The sequence below is a fragment of the Falco rusticolus genome, chromosome 2, assembly GCF_015220075.1.
Source record: "Falco rusticolus isolate bFalRus1 chromosome 2, bFalRus1.pri, whole genome shotgun sequence".
Classification (NCBI taxonomy): domain Eukaryota; kingdom Metazoa; phylum Chordata; class Aves; order Falconiformes; family Falconidae; genus Falco; species Falco rusticolus.
This window is the reverse complement of record NC_051188.1, coordinates 30,427,507-30,446,303: the sequence shown is the minus strand read 5'-3', so window position 1 is coordinate 30,446,303 and position 18,797 is coordinate 30,427,507. Positions and strand designations below refer to the sequence as shown.

The following is an 18,797-nucleotide window of genomic DNA, read 5'->3' as shown; positions in this document are numbered from 1 at the left end:
GTTAACTACAAGTCATTCTCTTCACAGAAGAAAAGATATTAAATATGAAGTCAGGGTGTATTCTAATTTAACTTCCATGAACCCGTTAGCCTGTGAACGGAGGCCACCAAATCCCCTCAGACTGGCTCATCTTTCAGGAGCCCAATGCCTTGATGTCCAGGAGAGAAACATACCCTGAATTATAGGCTCAAATCAAGACAAGAGATTGTTTAAAAAAAACCCACCCAAGACAACAAAGGACACAGAAACAACCAACGAACAAAAAAAGCCCCAAACCTTTTCTGCTTTCATCCAGCCTTTCCCTTACCATGGGCAGTCAGGGCAGCAATCCCAGAGCCGGTCTTCCCGGGTCTGAGCGTCAATCCGTACACGATGAAGAGTTTTGGCCCAGTCGCAGCAGCCACAACACATACGTTAAAAGATGAAAACCAGACCGTTTTTCACCTGTACGCCGCCAAGGCCTTGCTCGTTTTCCCACACGGGTGTAATCTGCGTGTAACGGCTCTGCCCTGGAAAGACACAGCTGGTGCCGACGGCGCGGCCCCGGGCGGAGCCGCTCTTGCTCCGGGCACGCGGGTGAGAGGCTGGGCCGTGCCGGCGGGACAGCTCTCCCGAAGGGCAGCCGCGCCGCAGCCGGGGCCCGGAGGAACACGGCTTTCCCCACGCGCGACGGAGGCACTGAGCTGCCAAAACACGCAGCGGGCGCGGGAGATGATGGCAGCCGGCACGAAATCCCCGGCTACGAGCCACCCGCTCAGCAAGCCGCAGGGAGAGGCTGCCCCTGCGCTGAGGGGCCCAGCCGCCGGGTCCCTTCTTGCCCGCGAGCTTGTACTTTCCCCAGGAGGCCACCCAGGGCCGGCTGCGGGGGGGACGCGTGGCGGCGGCTTTCCCCCTCAGCCACACGGCAGCGGGCGGCCGCCCAGCACACAGGCTCCGCGGACCGGTGCAGGCCCGCTGGGGAGAACGGAGCGGTGAGCTCTGTGTCACCGTTAAAATCCCGCTACGGAGCACAGGCCCCGCCTCTCGCCAGGAGCCACCGCCCGCCCCGTCACGACAAGCCCCACCCCCCCTTCCCCTCCCGCTGCCTATTGGCCGAGGTGCCCGCCCATCAGCGGCAGTTGCCATGCGGACGCCTCCACCGCGGCACCGCCCTGAGGGAGGAGCGGGGCCGCCATGGGGGCGGGCCGGGGGAGGCCGGGGGCACCGGGCGGTACCGGCACCCGCACCCGCACCGGCACGGATGCACGGCGCAGAGGAAGCGGCGGCGGCGGGGGGGCCGCGGGTGAGCGCGGCGAGCACGCAGACCGACAGCATGGCCGGTGAGCGCCGCCCCGTGCCCGCCGCGGGGGGCCTGGCTGCGGGGGGGCCGGGCCGGGGCCTGCCCCGGCTGTGAGGGAGCCGCGACCCCGCCGCCCTGGGGAGCGGGCGCTGAGGCGGCGGGGGGGGAGGGGTCTGGTACGCTGACGGCGTGTCGCGGGTCTCTTCTCGCCCACCGGGTGCTTGGGGGCGTTTAACGAAATGCCCGGAACCGTCCGGTCTGCGCTGCCCGCAGGGCGCTGGCGGGGCTGTGCCCTCCGCGGGCTGTGCCGGCAGCCCCAGCCTTCCCCTCGGCTGCTGCGCCAGGGTGCTGCCGGCACAGATAACGCGGTACGGTGTGTGCGTGTCCGGCCCCCCTCCCTCGCTCGCCTGTGCTCTTATTCATAAGGCCTTTTGATAACATACGCTTGTATTTTGCATTCACCCCACCCTCAAAATTATTTTTTTCCAGTTCTACACCATGTATATTTCACGTGTGTAAAATGTAATGTGCGTAAAAATGCCTGCCTTCTGAGGGGTGTTCTTGTTAACCCCTATAGCAGGGCCCATGTATGAATTTTGTAGACAGCAACTTTCTCTCAGGGCTGGGGATGCCCAGATGAAGCTGATTTTGATGGATTTCACATATCCCGTCGCTGCTGTCCCAGGGGAGTGGTGTGTACAAACTCATTGCCCATGGACGTATATTTACAGCTCTCACACTGAGGACCATGCCAGGGCTGCCAGGTCCCCTTTGATGGGTAAATGGGTTTTGTTTCATCCCAGTTTTTTGAAAATCCTGCCTCCAAGTGAGCCAAGATGAGCTCTGAAAGTGGTTTCTAGTTTCTGTTTCCCAGACAGGAGAGTGACGTCACTGATTTCCTCCTCCTGATGGTGTGAAAGCAAAGCACAAGTGTTTGTTTCATACTGTCAAGACAACTTCTTACAAGCCTTTCAGACTTTGAACTAGGGACTCCTATGCTGCAGCCATGGCATAATCCTGTATCTGAGCCATGTCCGGAGCGTCCTGCTCCTTTTTGCTTGCAGGTGTAGGAGTAGCAGAGTTTCTGACACTGGCCTTCAGCGTGTGCTTCCCTGGAGCATGATTTGCCTCACCAGAGTGAGATCCCTAACCTGGAGGAATAAAATCGTACCTCTGTGTGAGGACTTGATGCACCTGAAAAGAGCGCTCCTTTCATGTGCAGTTTTGCTTTCAGTAGCTAAGAGCCTGATTCCTTTTCTTCCCCAATCTTCTGTAGTTGCTTTAAATTCTGTAAGATGTCTTCTACCTTTTTTCCAGGCCACTTTAATCAGTATTCTCTTCACTCTGTTGAACTTAAGGGAACATTTAAGTACTGAGTCACTGAAGATGTGGATACATAGATAATAGTGACCACAGGTCTCTCCTTTTTCATCATGATATTCTCCTGCTTCTCATTATAAATTCAAGTCAAGTCACAACTGCATTGTGATCGGTACATTCTTCAGTTTGTTTCCCATGTGTTTGACAGGTCACATTCAGATTAGGTCAAAGAAAACAAACAGTAATTAAAACTTGGTTTTGGCATATTCTGTTTTAAGTATACTTTGTATGCCAAATTGTAATCTATTTTAGAAAACATGACGGTGTATGTGTGAGTTGATACAAATTGCACTGTTTATTTCAGCTTGCCACTTGGGAACTGTACACGTGTGTGCTACAACAGGAGTGAACAGGGGCTGTAATGAGAGTGAACTCAAATGCCCATTTAAGAAAACAAATTCTACTTGTTTAGATGTGACTTGTAGACTTCTTTTACAATTTGTTTTTAGTACAAGTGATAACAGATTCATAGGTGCTGCAAGCATAGCACACATATCTGTGCTAACCATGTGTCCCTTGCAGTGCTTGTGCACTGTGGAATTAGCGTAGCTGGGTAGCCTAAGGAGTAGTAGACAGTGTAGCATCAGATGGTGCTGCTGAGATGTCTATAGTTGCTTTCCAAGATCACACATCTGTGTGAAAAAAAGCCGTTAAAATGCTGTCTGAAAATGGTATTCCAGTCATGGATTGCATATGTTTATCTGCTGTCCTAATTGTATGGGTTCACAGACATGTCATTAAACTAACCCTCTCTCGCACCGAAGCAATCTTAATATCTGATTGTATCTCTTCCAAACTGCTGGAACTACTTCAAGAAATGCCTTCCTCTATTCTATTCTTGCCTTTGCCTTTTCCTCCTTTGCAAAAACTTTGGCATTTGCAGGAGGGGATAAAAACAGAAATACTACTGTCAGGTGGCACATGAGACCTGCAGAGGAATATATCTTCATTGCAGCTCTCTGTAAGCACCCCTGAAACAGGGACTGGAGCTTCTTCGAAGACTTAATTAACTTCATGCCAAGTGTGAAGCACGCCAGCTTTACATCTGGAATGGTGCAAGCATTAGTGAGCAGTGCAGTACTTCCTCCTTTTTCATTTGTGGGGCACTCATGCATGCGGAGCGCTGCCCCTCACAGGACAATGTTCAGATTTTGAGTAGAAGCACAACACAGCACAAGGTGGTGATCCGAGAAGCGATTCCTTGCTACCTCTTTGGTTATTCAGTCAGAAGTGACAGCCTGAGCAATAGGCTTACACTTTTGTAAAAATCTAACCAAAAGTTAAGCAAACTGTAAAAATCCAGAAGTAGGTTTCTCTGGAACTGATGTAACTGGAAGGTTTCACAACAGCTCATCCACTCTTGCTGTGGTTGTCAGTGATCCAGTGTAGGGGGACGAAGACAGTTTGATGTTGGTGTGCAGCTGTGGCCTTGCTTTGACGATGTGCAGCTGTGATCCTGCAGCAAAGTGGTTAGGTAAAAACTTAGATGAAGCAGAGAAAAGGAGGAGGAGAGGCTGGCTGGAAGAAGAGCACAGGACGAAGAGAGAACATGGACACAGCCAAGAATAGCCTGTGGGGTGGCAGTAGCTGGTCACATGGACGAGTAGAGTTTGACCAATGGTAAAGCTTTTGACCACGCATGTACAGAGTGTAAACTTATGGAAGCTGTGGCTAGCCAATATCACCATCCTTACAAAGTCCATGCTATCATACGCCACCATCCAGTGATCATGATGTGTGCCTAGATATTTTCTGTGGTGAGCCTGAAGCTGAATCAGAAGCTGTGTTTCAAATTTCTGTGAATCATTTAAGCACATTAAGTTATGTGGGATCCAATCTGTGATTTCTGCTCTTCACCTCTGAGTAGAATTAACTCACTGAATTTCAGTGAAAGTTGCACCATTTTCTCTCATTGCACAAATCTGATCTCTGCATCCAGATGTCAGCATTCTGAGTTGACAACTGCTGCCCTGAAGAGGATAGTGTGGATTTAGCTGCGATAATAGCAGAAGTGGTTGATGAACTAGCTTCTTAGCAGCTGTGGTGTAGAAGACTTCAAAAATATTGTTCAACAATGTGGGGCTTCTTTATAAATATTCTTTAATAAATACTTCTCTTTTTCTTCTGATGACAGGACAAATGCCAAGACTTTCTAAGGTCAATCTTTTTACTTTGTTCAGTCTCTGGATGGAGCTCTTTCCCTCGGCTGAGCAACAGAAAAAATCACAGGTAATATGTCCATGCATACTGTTAATTGGTCTTTCTGAACAGCTCCTGCAGTGAATTTACTCTAACTGCTCTATACACAACAGATAGTCCAGAGGAGGCGAGGGGGAAGAAAAAAGCTGGTAAACCTTTTTCAAATATTTCTTACAAGTAGAAAAAAAATCCGCTGGTGAGAGAAAAATAGTTAAATAGTGTGCTATTTCTGAAAAACTTTGAAAGGCAAGGTACACCCTCGACAGGTGAAGCAAACACTGAAAAATGGTGGGTATTTTGAAGAGCATAACAAAGAAGGCATGGTGTATACCATGCATTTCTTAGTATATACTAATTGTAACTTTAAAATTAGCGCGGTTGATGGTGTAGCAATATTCTTTTACAATTACAATGGTCATGATTGCAGACAAGTTCTTTTTTATCGTGGAGGTGCACAGAACTACTTGAAATGTTTGCTGATCAAGAACTTGTAGATAACTTTAGTGACAATGAAAAGAAACCAGTCTTGAGAATGGGTCTTCTAAATAGTGGCCAGTTACACTTCAAAGTAGAGGGGTATTTTCAGAGTGTCCTGGAACAGGGTGTTTCTTTTTGTGATCAGAGTTCTTATTGTGCTCTTTAAAATTGTTATTACACTTCATGCAGAGCATACCCATCTGCTAAGATCCATAGCACATGTATCAGCCAGGACAAGAAAAGATAGGAAAATAGTGTGAGTGACAATTAGGCCTGATTTTCAGAGCTTGGTATGTCCCAGACTAGATCTGAAAGAGGGACAGATGAGCAACACCATATAAACTTCAAAAGCAGTTTCAAATTCAGTAATTCAGTTAGAAATGGCACTTGGGTTATATGTAGGGCTTTAGTACAGCCTAATTTCTGTAACCGCAAAGAAATTGAGCAATTTACAGATCTAAGGCAACAGTATTCTGGTAGCAGCTGGATCACATAATGAGATCTGTTCCACTGGCTTCATCAAACTAGCTTGTATCCAGTTTCCTCACAAGACATGGGAATCCAGATGTAAGAGGTCGTCTGCGGTACGCAGACTTTTTCCATGGAAGATTCTTTAGAACCAGGATTCATTTCTGTAAGTAAAGAGACAGAAATAAAGCTAGAGAAGCTATTGGCTGCCAGGATGGTCAAGCTTGAGACAGAAATTAAACTCATAAGCATTTCCAGATGCTGGATGATCCAGAGGCGTTTTCAGCTGTAACTGACAGAATTTTCTACACTGCTTCTCGATTTTGTTATGGGCAAAGCAATGACCAGAAAAATCAGGAATTTGCAACAAGTCCCTATTTGAAGTTTGGCGGGGCACAGCACTCTTGTTATTAGCAGGCATGTAGAAACCATGTAAAAAAGAAATAACTGCTTAGGGGAAGTATAACAGAGATTGTGTAAAGATTCATATTGCAATTTGTATTGAAGAGCTATATGCTGTGATCCTAGTTGATTACTGTTACCCAAGGAAGAGGCGTAACATCTCAACGGACTTGATGTTGAAAAAAAAGTAAAATAATAATAATAGTAACACATTTTTCTGTAGGTGAAGAAGAGTGGTCTAGTTGTGGTGAAAAACATGAAGATTATTGGTCTTCATTGTTCCAGTACAGATTTACATGCTGGCCAAATTGCACTCATAAAACATGGATCAAGACTTAAAAACTGTGACCTTTATTTTTCCAGAAAACCATGTTCAACTTGTTTAAAAATGATTGTAAACGGTAAGCAATGACTGTAGTAGAGTAGGAAAAAGTGTTATGCTTGTGATTGGTGGTATCAGAAAGCCTGTTTCTCTTTGGGCTGTCTCACTTGTGAATGCCAATCCCTAACTTGCATAGTCTGCGCTGATATTTTCCACAAGGCTGAAAATAATACTGAATGTACATTTCCTGGACCTGGTGATCAAGAAACTAGGGTTTACTACTGAGACCTTATCTCTCTGTGCAACTGTTCTTATTGGTGGTACTTGTCTCTGGGTTGGGATGCACTGCTGAGATTCTGACATGCCTGTTGCACCTTTCCAGAGCAGCCCTATGCCTGATGATGAGGTGTAGATTGCTACATTTTTCCTTGCCCCACCATTGCTAGTTAGTGGCACCAGAGGAAGTGTGTGTACTTTAGGGTTTCCTTTTCCCAAGCAAAATGAAGACAAGTCAGATTATTCTTTTCCTGACATGGCATCTGCTGGTACAGCCCTTATGCAAGTACTGATTTTTAATCTCAGCAGCAACTTTTATTAGTGCTAACTTTTCTACGTGGTGTTAATGTATCTGTTGTAGGTAAGACACAACATTAGGTTGTGACAAAGATTTTAGAACTTGGAAAACTCCAATGTTTGTCTGTAGTCTGATTATCAAATCAGATAACCTCTTGGTACTCGTAACAGCTAGCATTTTTGTTGTCCAGGTGCTCCTTAAGCAGTACTCGGTGCCTTAAAGGAGTAAAACCAGGGTTAAGCAATAGTGGGTTGAATATGAGGTTTATGTTCCACTGCACTCGTATGGTTCCTTTTGCTACATTGTCTTCTCTTCCAGCTGGGGTGAACAGGATTTCTTACTGGCCTGCAGATCCTGAAATCAGCTTGCAGAATGATGCATCCAATCCCATGACTACGGATGATGCAAAGCTAGATGCCAAAGCAGTAGAAAGACTGAAGTCAAATAGTCGTGCTCGTGTGTGTGTGTTGCTTCAGCCCTTGGTGTGCTATATGGTGCAATTTGTTGAAGAAACTTCCACGAAGTTTGATTTTATTCAAAAAATAGCAAAATCTCAGACTGACTGTAATATTGACTTTTATACTGCGTGTAGACAAGAGAGAATAAAAGAGTATGAAAGTTTATTCCTAATTTCAAATGAGGAAATGCACAAGCAAATACTGATGACAATAGGACTGGAGAACCTCTGTGAAAATCCATACTTCAGCAACCTTAGGCAAAATATGAAAGATCTTGTCTTGGTCTTGGCGACAGTGGCTGCCAGTGTCCCTGTCTTTGGATGCTTTGGATTTTACAACAGTGAATCGCAACAAACAAATGAAACAGACCATCAGGGTTTGCCCCAAGAAATTGCAAGGCACTGTATGATACAAGCCAGACTACTCGCGTATCGGACAGGTGAGCTGTTACAGTAGGGGAGGGAAGAATGTGTCTCATGAGTAAAGCGAGTTCCTGATTTCAGTCTTACTCTTCCAAATACTTTGAGGATGCTGCCGAATTCCATTCCTACATCTGTGAAACAGGAGCAGCAGTAATAGTAAAAACTCCACAGGGGTACGTAGTATTGTGTGTGCAAGCTTGCCAAGAGAAAATTAGTGCAGGTATTTTACATACAGTGCTAGCAAAGCCTGTCCTGCCAACATGTCTAACACCTACCTGAACACAGAATACAATGACATTTAAATTCTTCAAGCTGCTCTAAGGCTCTTTTTACTGAGGTTTCACAAGATGCTGCTCTTATCAAATAAATGCCAATATTTCAAGCAGATTATGTACACTTCTTCAGAAAAAAGGCAGTGAAATATATCCTTTCAGTAGGGCATTAAGTACAGTTATATTCAGTTTCCTAGTACTAATCTTATTAGTCAAAGTGTTAATATATCTGATGGGGTTTTCTTTGCAAAAATGCTGGAGTTTTGATGTACAGGAGTTCAGGATGGAAGGATAGTTACTGACTGTCTTGATGCAGATGACTTCTGTTAGCTGCTTTATTCTGTCTGTGTATCAATGCAGTAGTGTTCCAGAGAACAGACTTATGAAGACTTAAAACTTGGTGGTACTTCTTAGGGATGGTTTTTTCATCTAGATAGGATAGTAGCTTTTTTAAAACACTTGTAAACAAATAAATAGTACACATTTAAAGCTTAAACCAAAACTAATCCCTCAACCCAAACACACAAATCCAACCTATCAAGTCAGGAGCTCGATACGCCTTTTGACTTACTTTTGACTTTGTTGTTTGAAAAGGTGAACAGTCGTCACATTTTAGAACCTCCTCCCCACCCCACCCCCCTTTTTTTTTTTCTTTGTCAGGTACCTTCCACAAATTTGGTCACCAAAAGTTGCAGAGGAGATTGTGTTTTTAGAAGTAGTTCAGAAATTTCATGGAACCAGTTGTGAGGTTTTTGTACAACTACAGTTTCACAGAACAAGACAGACTGACCAAACTTGAGTACTTATTTTTGGGGCAGCAAAATTCAGTTTTATCTGTGCTGTTTAGCCTGTACTGAGGCCTGGCTTTTGAGCAAACTCTTATTCCACTTTATTCCTGTAATAAAATTAAAATAAATAACAGCACACACACACATATATTTACATGCTTTACTTTATTATATGGGTGGATCTAAGAGGAGCAAGATCACAGGATGTTTTCTGTGCTGGCTTAATATACATCAGTGACTGATAAATATGCAGAACATAAATAAAGCCAGCCCTCATAAAACATATCTTTGGCAGGAAAGACCCTCTTTGAGTGATTGTATATGGTAGTGATACCATATGGTAGTGATACCAGAGATGATGGAAATGGTTAATTGAAACAGCACCTTCTACAATATTAATCGCTAGAAGCCTGAAACATTTTTTTCTCTGTGATATGCTCTAACTGGTCAAGACTCCCGTCAATAGCTACTGGGGAAGATTTCCAAGTTCCATAAAAATCTTACAGGTCACATAGTGAAAGTTCTGTTCCAGTTTTCCTGTGGTCTTGGCAACAGTGGCCCCCCTAAAATCCAATTGTTAACATTTTGTCTCTGACCTAGGTATAAAATACAACTAATTTTGATAGGAATTCAGATCACAGAACCATAAACTTAAGGAATTCACTTAAAGAATGGAAGAAATTAAGTAATTAATTAAGCAGTTGATAACTGAGAAGGTTTTTATCAGTTTGTCATCTCACCTCAGCAAACCTGTCCATATATATTCTGGCACACATTTTCTTATCTGATTGCTTCTTATTGGTTGCTTCTTAGCATTGTGAACAAATGTACGTAGCAAAGTCTTAGACTGGCTGGCCTTGCAGTTAAAGCATACCCAGCTTTTGCAGTGGACTCATACGACTTTGAAGCTGTTAAATCTTTCAGCTTTTCTTTTCTTCTGTCCATGAAGCAACAATTAATGTTATTCATTACTCTAGGATGTCATATGTTAATGTAGAGGTAACTCAGAAGTGCTTCATTTGTTATTTACTGCTAAAATTTTATGTATTTTAGAGGATCATAAAACAGGAGTTGGAGCTATTATTTGGGCAGAAGAAAAATCAGTAAGTATTGAAAAAGTTACTTTTCCTTGGACTCATAATTCATAATTTGTGTCTGCTTTGAGCTTGTTTGCTTTATGTTTATACACGTGCATTTTTCATATGCACACAGCACTGTAGAAGGCTTGCACTTCTTATTCTTTAGTTCAATGTTAATGTCTGAGTTCATTATTATGGCTGTCAAGATGAAGGGGGAGTATAAATGCGTTTAGTAACTACCACAGTGTGTCTGTCTAGCTTTTAAGCGTGCCTGCTTCCCTAGTCACTGTCAGTTACTCCAGGTGTCCTGGCCAAAAAGTTTTGCCACAGCTGCTGATCAGGCAGTGTGTGCCTACTGTGTATGGTCCCTCTTTGCAGCTATTTTTTGGAGAGGTCTTCATGCAATCATAGGCTGACAAGCTCTTGATGATTTTTATTGCAGCTGAAATGCCATACTGGCTTTAGTAGATGCCTTTTTGGATCAAAGTGATATTTTTCTACAGATATTGTTACTGTGCTTTTTCCCATCCAAACATAAAGTTTTTATTTCTTTATGTCTCTTATTATGCATGTTACTAATCCCAGGAAGCCTCATCCTCCATGCAGCTGCAAAGTACTCTTCATTTGTTTTTAGCACTTCAGTCAGCAGCTGCTTATTGCTGTTAGGTTTCTTCTGATTTCAGTTACTGATTGCTACTTGGTCAGCCCACTGGTCACTGGCTCTGTTGAGAGGCAGGTGAAACACAGCCTCTGGCACATCAGAGACTAACCCCAGCTGTCTTTAATTTTGTACATTGCAGAAAGGCTTAAGGACTAAATCCTTAATACTTTTTGTTCTTGCTGTCAGTATTACTTGCTAAAAGGAAAGCTTCTGAAGTCTTGTGGAGCATGTTGTCTGTGGTGTTACAGTTTGCCCATGCGGCTCCTATGGAGGAACTTAGTAGAAAAGCTCCATATAGACGTGGCACGGTTAGCAAGAGCTGAGTTCTAACTGCTGTAACCTGGCACGAACTGATAATGTGAAAGTATACATTGCACAACACTTTGACTTAGTACTCAGTTTAAATGTCCCCAAATTTGATGCTTTCTTACTGTTGCAGAGAAGCTGTGATGGAACAGGAGCAATGTATTTTGTAGGCTGTGGTTATAACGCCTTTCCTGTTGGATCTGAATATGCTGATTTTCCACACATGGATGATAAACAAAAAGATCGGGAAATCAGAAAGTTCAGATACATTATACATGCGGAGCAGAATGCCTTAACATTCAGGTAATGGGTTTATTTTTACTACAGAAAAAGAGTAAGATGGTTCAGAAGCAGTTCCATGACAAATGCATGATGTCACTGTGATGAAGTGTGGAATGCAGTCACGGTCTTGTTTATGCCTATGGTGCATAACCTGGATGTGCATGGACACAGTCAGCTTCTGGGGCTTCTTCAGACTTCATGAGTGAACTTGGGTTTTAAAAATTACTCACTCCAGTGCACACCAGCTATCCTTCAGATACAAGCCACTGCCTCCGATTCCTGCTGGGACCATGCTATAACCTGAAAAATGGAAGTGTAACTTGTTAAATTGTTGAGGCTTCCAATAATGATATGTGCGGAGAGGTGGGATGGGTGTTCTGTTCACAGATAGTAAAATCAAACCAGGTATTGTTGTGTACTAGTGCACTTGGTTAAGAATAAGTTGCTTCTGAGAGTATGTAACACTTTGCTTGCTCTTGTGAGCTATCTAGTTTGTTGGCATTCATAACTATTAAGATATAATTCTGTTTTCTGACTGCTTGTAGGTGTCGAGAAATAAAACCAGATGAGAGAAGCATGATATTTGTGACAAAATGTCCGTGTGATGAATGTGTCCCATTAATCAAAGGGGCTGGTATCAAGCAGATCTATGCAGGAGATGTTGATGCTGGAAAAAAGAAAGCAGACATTTCCTATATGAAGTTTGGTGAACTTGAGGGTGTAAGCAAATTTACAGTAAGTGTCTAAATATACTATATTCTAAAAACTCTGGGCAGCGTCTGGGGAGGGTGGAGCGAGCAGTCATCTGCAGCCAGCCTAGAAGCTGTGTTTTCTCGTGCTGTTTAGTCAAGTGGAACTGAGAGGTTGCTCTGTCCCCACACTGGGGAGAAGTGCTGTGCCATATGCCATATGATGGGGCCAGGTGTTTCTGTTTTGTGTAATTGCCTTGCAGATTTCTCTCTTAAGTCATTGCTCTTGTTTGAGGTGGTCTCTTCACACTGAAGTTCTCTCCAAGCCTCCCTGTCACAGCATGGCAGCTGACATGGGAGATCACTGTGATTTTGTATGCCCTTTCAGCAGGAAAGAGCTGTGGTAGGTTTTGAAGGTGGCCAAGTGCACCTGCACTCAAGGTGCTCACCATGAGAAGCTGCAGCACTGTTGGTTTGAGCAGATTCGTTTCTCATTCTCAAGGGAGTAAACGGCCATGCATCTCTTAACAGCTTTTCATCCTAAAAGCAAGTGTGTGTTGAAGGGGGGGCCCTTCATTTCCTACCTCACCCCTAGTTATGCCTTACGATGAAGGACTGTAGGGTACTTCTTTCTCCTTTTGCTTTCTTCTGTTTTCCGAAATAAGTAAACATTTTTTTTCTTCTTTTACCAGTGGCAAATAAATCCATTGCACACTAATGCCCTTGAATTCCATGACCCCACAGACAGGGAAAGTAAGTATTTTTTCATCAATTCATTTTATGAATGAAGTCAGTAAGTGAGATGGTGTTTTAAACAAACCTTAATCCCTCTGGGATTTATTAGTCTTAATTAATCTTGGTTTCAATTAGTTAAATTTTGCTGTGAAAACTTCTCTGAGCTTAGATGAACTAATGGTAAGTTGAAAATGAGCTTGTTTTAACAAATGCTTGGCTTTAGCAGATACATTACAAAACTTAGTAATGCTGTTATCGAGGTCAACAATATCATGTTTTGCACATAGATTATTTCAGACTATCATGTTTTAAATTTTTTCTATAAAGACTTCTAATATTGTGTTCCATAGTGTCATTCTTTTTCAATAGAAATTGGACTCCTCCAACATTTAAATATGTCCTGCAGAATACTTCAGTGCTGCTTTTGTGAAGTAGAATCTATGCCAATGCTTTTCAATCAACATTTATCTTTGTGTGTATATATAGACATACTTAACACAAAGGCCACAAATTCCTTGTCAGCCTGCCCCCCTGTAGCAAGGGAGCTGTTATCTTCTGAAAGCAGAGTTTAGATGAGTCTTATGTCGAAGCCTTTTTGTGCTACAAAAGTGACCCACCATTGTCATCTACTGTCATCTACCAGTCCTCAAAATGTTTCTCATCCACAGGGGAAGATAATGTGGAAGAAGCAGCTAAATAATTTTTGTGCCTCAAGCATGAAGATACGAAGCATAAAGATAGGGAGTTGGCAGTTACTCAAAGCATAGAGTACCATGAATAGCCACATACTACAAGCTAATTCCTAACGTGTACTGAGCTAGATTAGTGAAGTCTCTTTGTTAGCTATTTTCTTACGGACCAGGGGAAAGGAGGGAGGAAAGGGCTCAAAGTTGTGTTTCTGTTGTTAGCAGTCACTGCAGAATGTTAGGGCTTGTTTGTCCTTCTCTCTGCTAAATGTTTTTTTGGCTGAGCTGTAGAAAGATTGATCCTGGGGTACTTTGTTTGACAACCTTTAACAGGGCTTATTTTTCTAACAATGTTTTCTTCATTGTTGTATTTTCAACCCTGAACTGTTTTAAGGTGCTTGCTTTCTTTAGTGTATTTCTCTTGCTATGATTATTGTGTGTTCCTCTGTAAAAGTAAGAAGACAATCTTCATCCCCCTCCCTGCCCCCAGTGTTACTCCAGTGTGCCTGTATGTGTTGAGTATTTAAGCTATGCTTACTATTGTATTAATGTTTCACATGTATTTTTTTCTTTAGATGGGATCCAGAAAACAAAATCGCTAGATGACCAGCCGCACCAAAACAAGAAACTGTGTCTTGGTCACTACTGAATAATTGAGCACTTCTGCAGTCTTGCTCTGTACTTTTTATAATGCAGCCTGTTTGCACTTTCAAATAAGGAAGAGTTTTATTTATTGCTTGGAAAGTAATTTTTAGAATAAGTTTATTTATGATGTCTTTAATGTTTTATGGAATTACCTGAAGGTCTTTTTAATTTAGTTGTTCCTGGCAAAAAAAATGCTGCTTGTATTTTCTGTGAAAGTAACTGAGTGGTTAATCATTGTTAACACATTAAAAAAAAATACTGAGAGTTTATTGCTGGTAGATCAGAATGATAATAAAACGACATCTTTTTTGCTTGTTGTGTGGATTGAGGGAATGGATTTCTAAATTCTGGGATAGCAGAATGCAGAAATAAGCCCTAGTTCTTCAAGTACAATCATCAAGGGAATCTTCTAGGAAATGGTAGATAGATAATCACTAGCAATTATTCCTCTTGCTGAAAGTGGCTTCTGCTCCTCAGTCTGTTTGTATAAAGGAGACAAAGATACTGGGATGGCAGTCATTGCTAGGTAAGTGATTTGGAAATCAAGCTTGTCTCTCATACGTACCATCTTCCAACCACCATAGCAGCAGAGCTCTTCTGTTTTGTGGCACTTGCATTGCTGCTGTGTGCTTCCTCAAGTGCAGCCCACCTGAATTAATGTAGATGACGACCTTTGCTTTTTCTCAGCTTCTGGATGCAGGCCTGAAAGAATTTGGCTGTATTCATCTCACTGGCACATAGTATGTGAAGAGTGCTAGTGTTCAGGTTTTGTTAATACTTCGCTAACAGGCTTCTAGGATTACAGAAGCTAATAAAGTGCCGGATATCCTGTTGTTTCTTTGATAGGATGATCTGTACCAGTGCAATAGCCTGAGTCTCTTCAGGTGCCAGTCTCTTGGATGACTACGTGTGGAATAAGGGTGACATTAAAACAGCCAGTGAAATGGCAGTCTAATATTTTTGCTAGTTTTGAGGGGTGCTGGGTAGATAATAGGTAATCGGAACAGCGAGTTGTACCCAGCAATCTTTTGAGAGATCACTGTCCTTACTCCCATCTGTTTGCTGCTTTGAATATGACCTCTAGCTGTTTGTTTTAGCAGACGATCCAAGACTTTCTGTTCACTCCTCTGCTGAGTGTCAAGTGCAAACACTTTAAACCTTTTTCTGCTGCTGCTGGCAGGATATATAACAGCCTCTTCCCAGTTCTTTCATGCATCTTGTCTTTGCTGCCCTCTTTAAAGTGCTGGAAGGGGAATCGTGTTAGAAGCTGCCGTAGGTTCTGTTTGTTTCTTTTAAAGCTGTAATTGGATAGTGCGCAAAGCATATGTAATGTGGCATTAATTATATGGAGTCCGTTCTCACCCCATTTGGCTACTGGTACTGTGGCTTAAGGTAGTGTTCTTGATGCTTGGAGCTGCAGTGAGGAGCTGTGATTCCCCATGGCTCATAGTGTTAACTTCATTGTTGAGTACCTGGCCTGTAGAACTGGGGAATGCTTATATCCTCTTACTGCCATGAGGATTCAATCTCACTGGAGCTGCAGAAGCTGCTGTTTCTCTGAGCCTAGTTAGACTGAAGGTTACTCTAGGGCTACTGGTTGAGTTGCAGTGCGTGCAGTTAGCAGCAAAAATCTCATCAGGCAACTGGCTGACCTCCTGCACCACTGCTGTCTTCTAAGCAGGATGCATACGGCCTCATTTCCCGGGACCAGGACCCAGCGAAGGAGAAAAATCTGACCCTGTTTGTCAGCTAAAGGAAGGATGGTGAAATCCATTTGTGCGTCACACCTTAAAAGAGTGTTTTTTCACAGTAGCTCAAGAGGAAATTGCTGAACTGCCACTTCACCAGGTCTTGTAATCTCATGCGGAGGAACCTGGATCCTGAATTTAGGACCAACAGATCCATCTGCAAGAGCTCTGTGCCTCACCTGTCAGATTCAGAGTCCAGGGCCTGGGGATTAAGTTACTTGTCTGCATGGTGAACAACCATCAGAAAGACAGTTTTTTCCTCTCATCAAGGATGATACAGTTTCATTGTTTGTAACTTCCATATGAGGTTAACGTCAAAAGTTGGTGTTTCATAAGAAAGATTATAATCTGGTTTTAAGTCATAAATGTTTTACTTTGACATATTTCCTCCCCCACTTCTTTTAAGCATCTTGTGTTAGAGTAATTACTCCTGGCTTTTTTTACTGATCGGAAGGACACTGGATTACAGTAAAAAGTCCACCCCACTCCACCCACTGAAACCTTCTTGTTTCCATAATTCATAGGCAATGCTCTTTCACTTGAGGTAGAAGCAGGAGAAAAAAACCAGGGGCAAGTTTAAGGCCACTTCAAGTTTTATACTGATCACTCAGCTGGTATCAAAATCAGTAAAGAAGCCTGTTTATTTATAGGAACAGCTGAAATTGAAAAGTCCCTGAAACATCATAGGTGGCCTGGGTACATGGAGAAGTAAATCAAGATACAAATCAAATGTCACACATATTAAATAACAACACTGCAGTGAGTGCTGCTGGTAGCCTGTACTTCATGAGGAGTTAAGGCTCTACCTTTACCTTTTATCTTTTTTGAAAAGAGGATTTTTGTACAAAATTTCCATCAAAATTGGAATTGCTTGTAAGGCTGAAGGCTTGGAAGTCTGGCTTTATTTCTGCCTTGTCATATATCTACAGATTCCTCCAGAGGCTCACAAATTTCTGTAGGCTGTGATTATCAGTATAACCCTACTTCTTTAATTCTTACTGGGATTACCAGGCAGGGTCTTTATGCTGGCCAACAGGAACAATGTGAATGGGGTTTCTCTCTCAGCCCATGGACTCTGTAGGTGCTGCTGTGCATGTCACCTGCATACCAGGGAGAGCCACGGAAGACTGGACATCTGCCACAGCGCTTGTTTTGCAAATGAACTCTAGGATGTTTGTTTCCTACATAAAAGCTACAGTGTATTTAAAATTTAAAAATGTAAAAGTTCTATATTTTATATATTGTATGAAATTTCCACATGCATTTTATGTCTCTCCCATTCGTTTCAGAGCAGTCATTTTAATTGCAGGTATTAACTATAATAATTTGGCCTCCTGACTGAGAATTACAGAATTTCTCTGTTAATTGTCTGCCTTACAGCAAAACATGTTTTGTGCTAATAAATTAATCTGACAGTAAGTACTGAAGTGTATTTTTAAGTGCTCTGGGTTATTAGAAACATTACAGAGTGCTTTGAAATGCTCACACCCTTTACCAGCCCAGTGCTGTACTTGCTCCTGCAGTGTCTCCTGTTTGCTGAGCTGCATCGCCTCCCTCTGCTGTGCCTGAAGAATTTGTCTCAACATGAAACTGCTTCCTGCCAGCCCGGGGGAAGGGCTGGGATCCCCTCCCTCAGCCCTGCCAGCATTAATGAGCATTAATTCCCTCTTCCTCTGGGGAGTAAGCACTGCCTTGGGGAACATTGCATGAGGTACCACCTCCACAGCCTGTTTCTTGGCTGGAAAGGATAGAAGTGGGCAAAGCTCTGACCACCAGCAGTTAAATTGGTCCCTTCTGCATCTCTTGCCTTGCAGACCTGCATTGCCTGCATGGGCACACGCAGGCATCCTGATCCGTAGTCACTGCAGAGAGGGGTTTGTTGTGGTGATCGGGGCACATGGTTGTCCTGGTCAGCAGTGTGGCTCAAGGGGAGCGAGTCTGTAGCATGAAGCAGGTGATGCTGAAGGCCTGACCCATCAGGAGTGTTGATGGTCCAGCTCTAGCCTAGCTCTAGCCCCAGGCATGGGGACTGAAAGCCTGTTAGCCAGAGGAGTGCATCAGGACCGTTTAACTTCATCTGAAAGGAATCTACTCAATGCACTCCAAGACTAGCTCATGCCACGGAGCCACACACAGTAAATGGGGACAGATGGGAGACGCATTTCAGAGCACTCTTGAACTGAAATGTCATTGTAGTCACACAAGTGGAATATAGTCAGCCAGGCTGGCAATAGGACAGGCTTCCCAGAGCCATGCTTCATGTGGGGACTACTCTGAAAAGCTTTGCAGTCCTCTAAATAGATTTTTTTGTTTCAGCCATTCTGCCTGCAAACCACCTTCAAAAACCTGTTTGGCTTTATTTTGTTAGCTCCGGTAAGCAACACTGCTTGGAGACTAGAAAAGCAAAGGTGCGTGACATTTTCTAATAGATGCGCATTACTGTTGCATTGGGTTTGCCTAGCAAAGGTTTTGGTGGCAGGAGGTTACAGGGGTGGCTTCTGTAGAGAAGATGCCAGAAGCTTCCCCCTTGTCCGACAGAGCCAGTGCCAGCTGGCTCTGAGATGGACCCAACCACTGGCCAAGGCTGAGACTGTTAGCAATGGTGGTATCACCTCTGGGACAACATATTTTAGAAGGGGGAAAAAACCTGTGCAACAGCCTGCAGCTGGAGAGAGGAGTGAGAGCAGGTGAGAGCAACCGCCCCGCAGCCGCCATGGCAGGCAGGAGGGGCAGGGGGCTCCAGGCCCGGAGCAGAGGTTCCCCCCAGCCCGCGGTGAAGCCCACGCTGAGGCAGGCTGTCCCCCTCAGCCCGGGGAGGCCCACGGAGGAGCAGATCCCCACCGGCAGCCCCTGGAGGCCCCACGCCGGAGCAGGTGGGTGCCCGAGGGAGGCTGTGACCCGTGGGCAGCCCACGCTGGAGCAGCT

At 43.8% G+C, this 18,797-nt stretch overlaps 1 protein-coding gene across 1 annotated transcript; it reads left to right on the top strand.

The window, feature by feature from the left end:
- Positions 1 to 1,179: 1,179 nt before the first annotated feature.
- On the top strand, positions 1,180 to 17,291 carry CDADC1 (cytidine and dCMP deaminase domain containing 1). Its single transcript, XM_037375946.1, has 9 exons — positions 1,180 to 1,319; positions 4,794 to 4,888; positions 6,429 to 6,606; positions 7,420 to 7,998; positions 10,095 to 10,144; positions 11,221 to 11,390; positions 11,915 to 12,104; positions 12,751 to 12,811; positions 14,055 to 17,291. The coding sequence occupies exons 1-9, from the start codon at positions 1,241 to 1,243 to the stop codon at positions 14,126 to 14,128; spliced, it is 1,476 nt and encodes a 491-aa protein (XP_037231843.1). The 5' UTR covers positions 1,180 to 1,240; the 3' UTR covers positions 14,129 to 17,291.
- Positions 17,292 to 18,797: the final 1,506 nt, after the last annotated feature.

Bases quoted from the DNA above. Each gene is read 5' to 3' on its own strand.
- CDADC1 (XM_037375946.1), top strand. From the start codon at position 1,241: ATGCACGGCGCAGAGGAAGCGGCGGCGGCGGGGGGGCCGCGGGTGAGC. The intron at 10,145-11,220 runs GTAAGTATTGAA...TTACTGTTGCAG, and splicing joins TTTGGGCAGAAGAAAAATCA to AGAAGCTGTGATGGAACAGG. The intron at 12,105-12,750 runs GTAAGTGTCTAA...TTCTTTTACCAG, and splicing joins AGGGTGTAAGCAAATTTACA to TGGCAAATAAATCCATTGCA.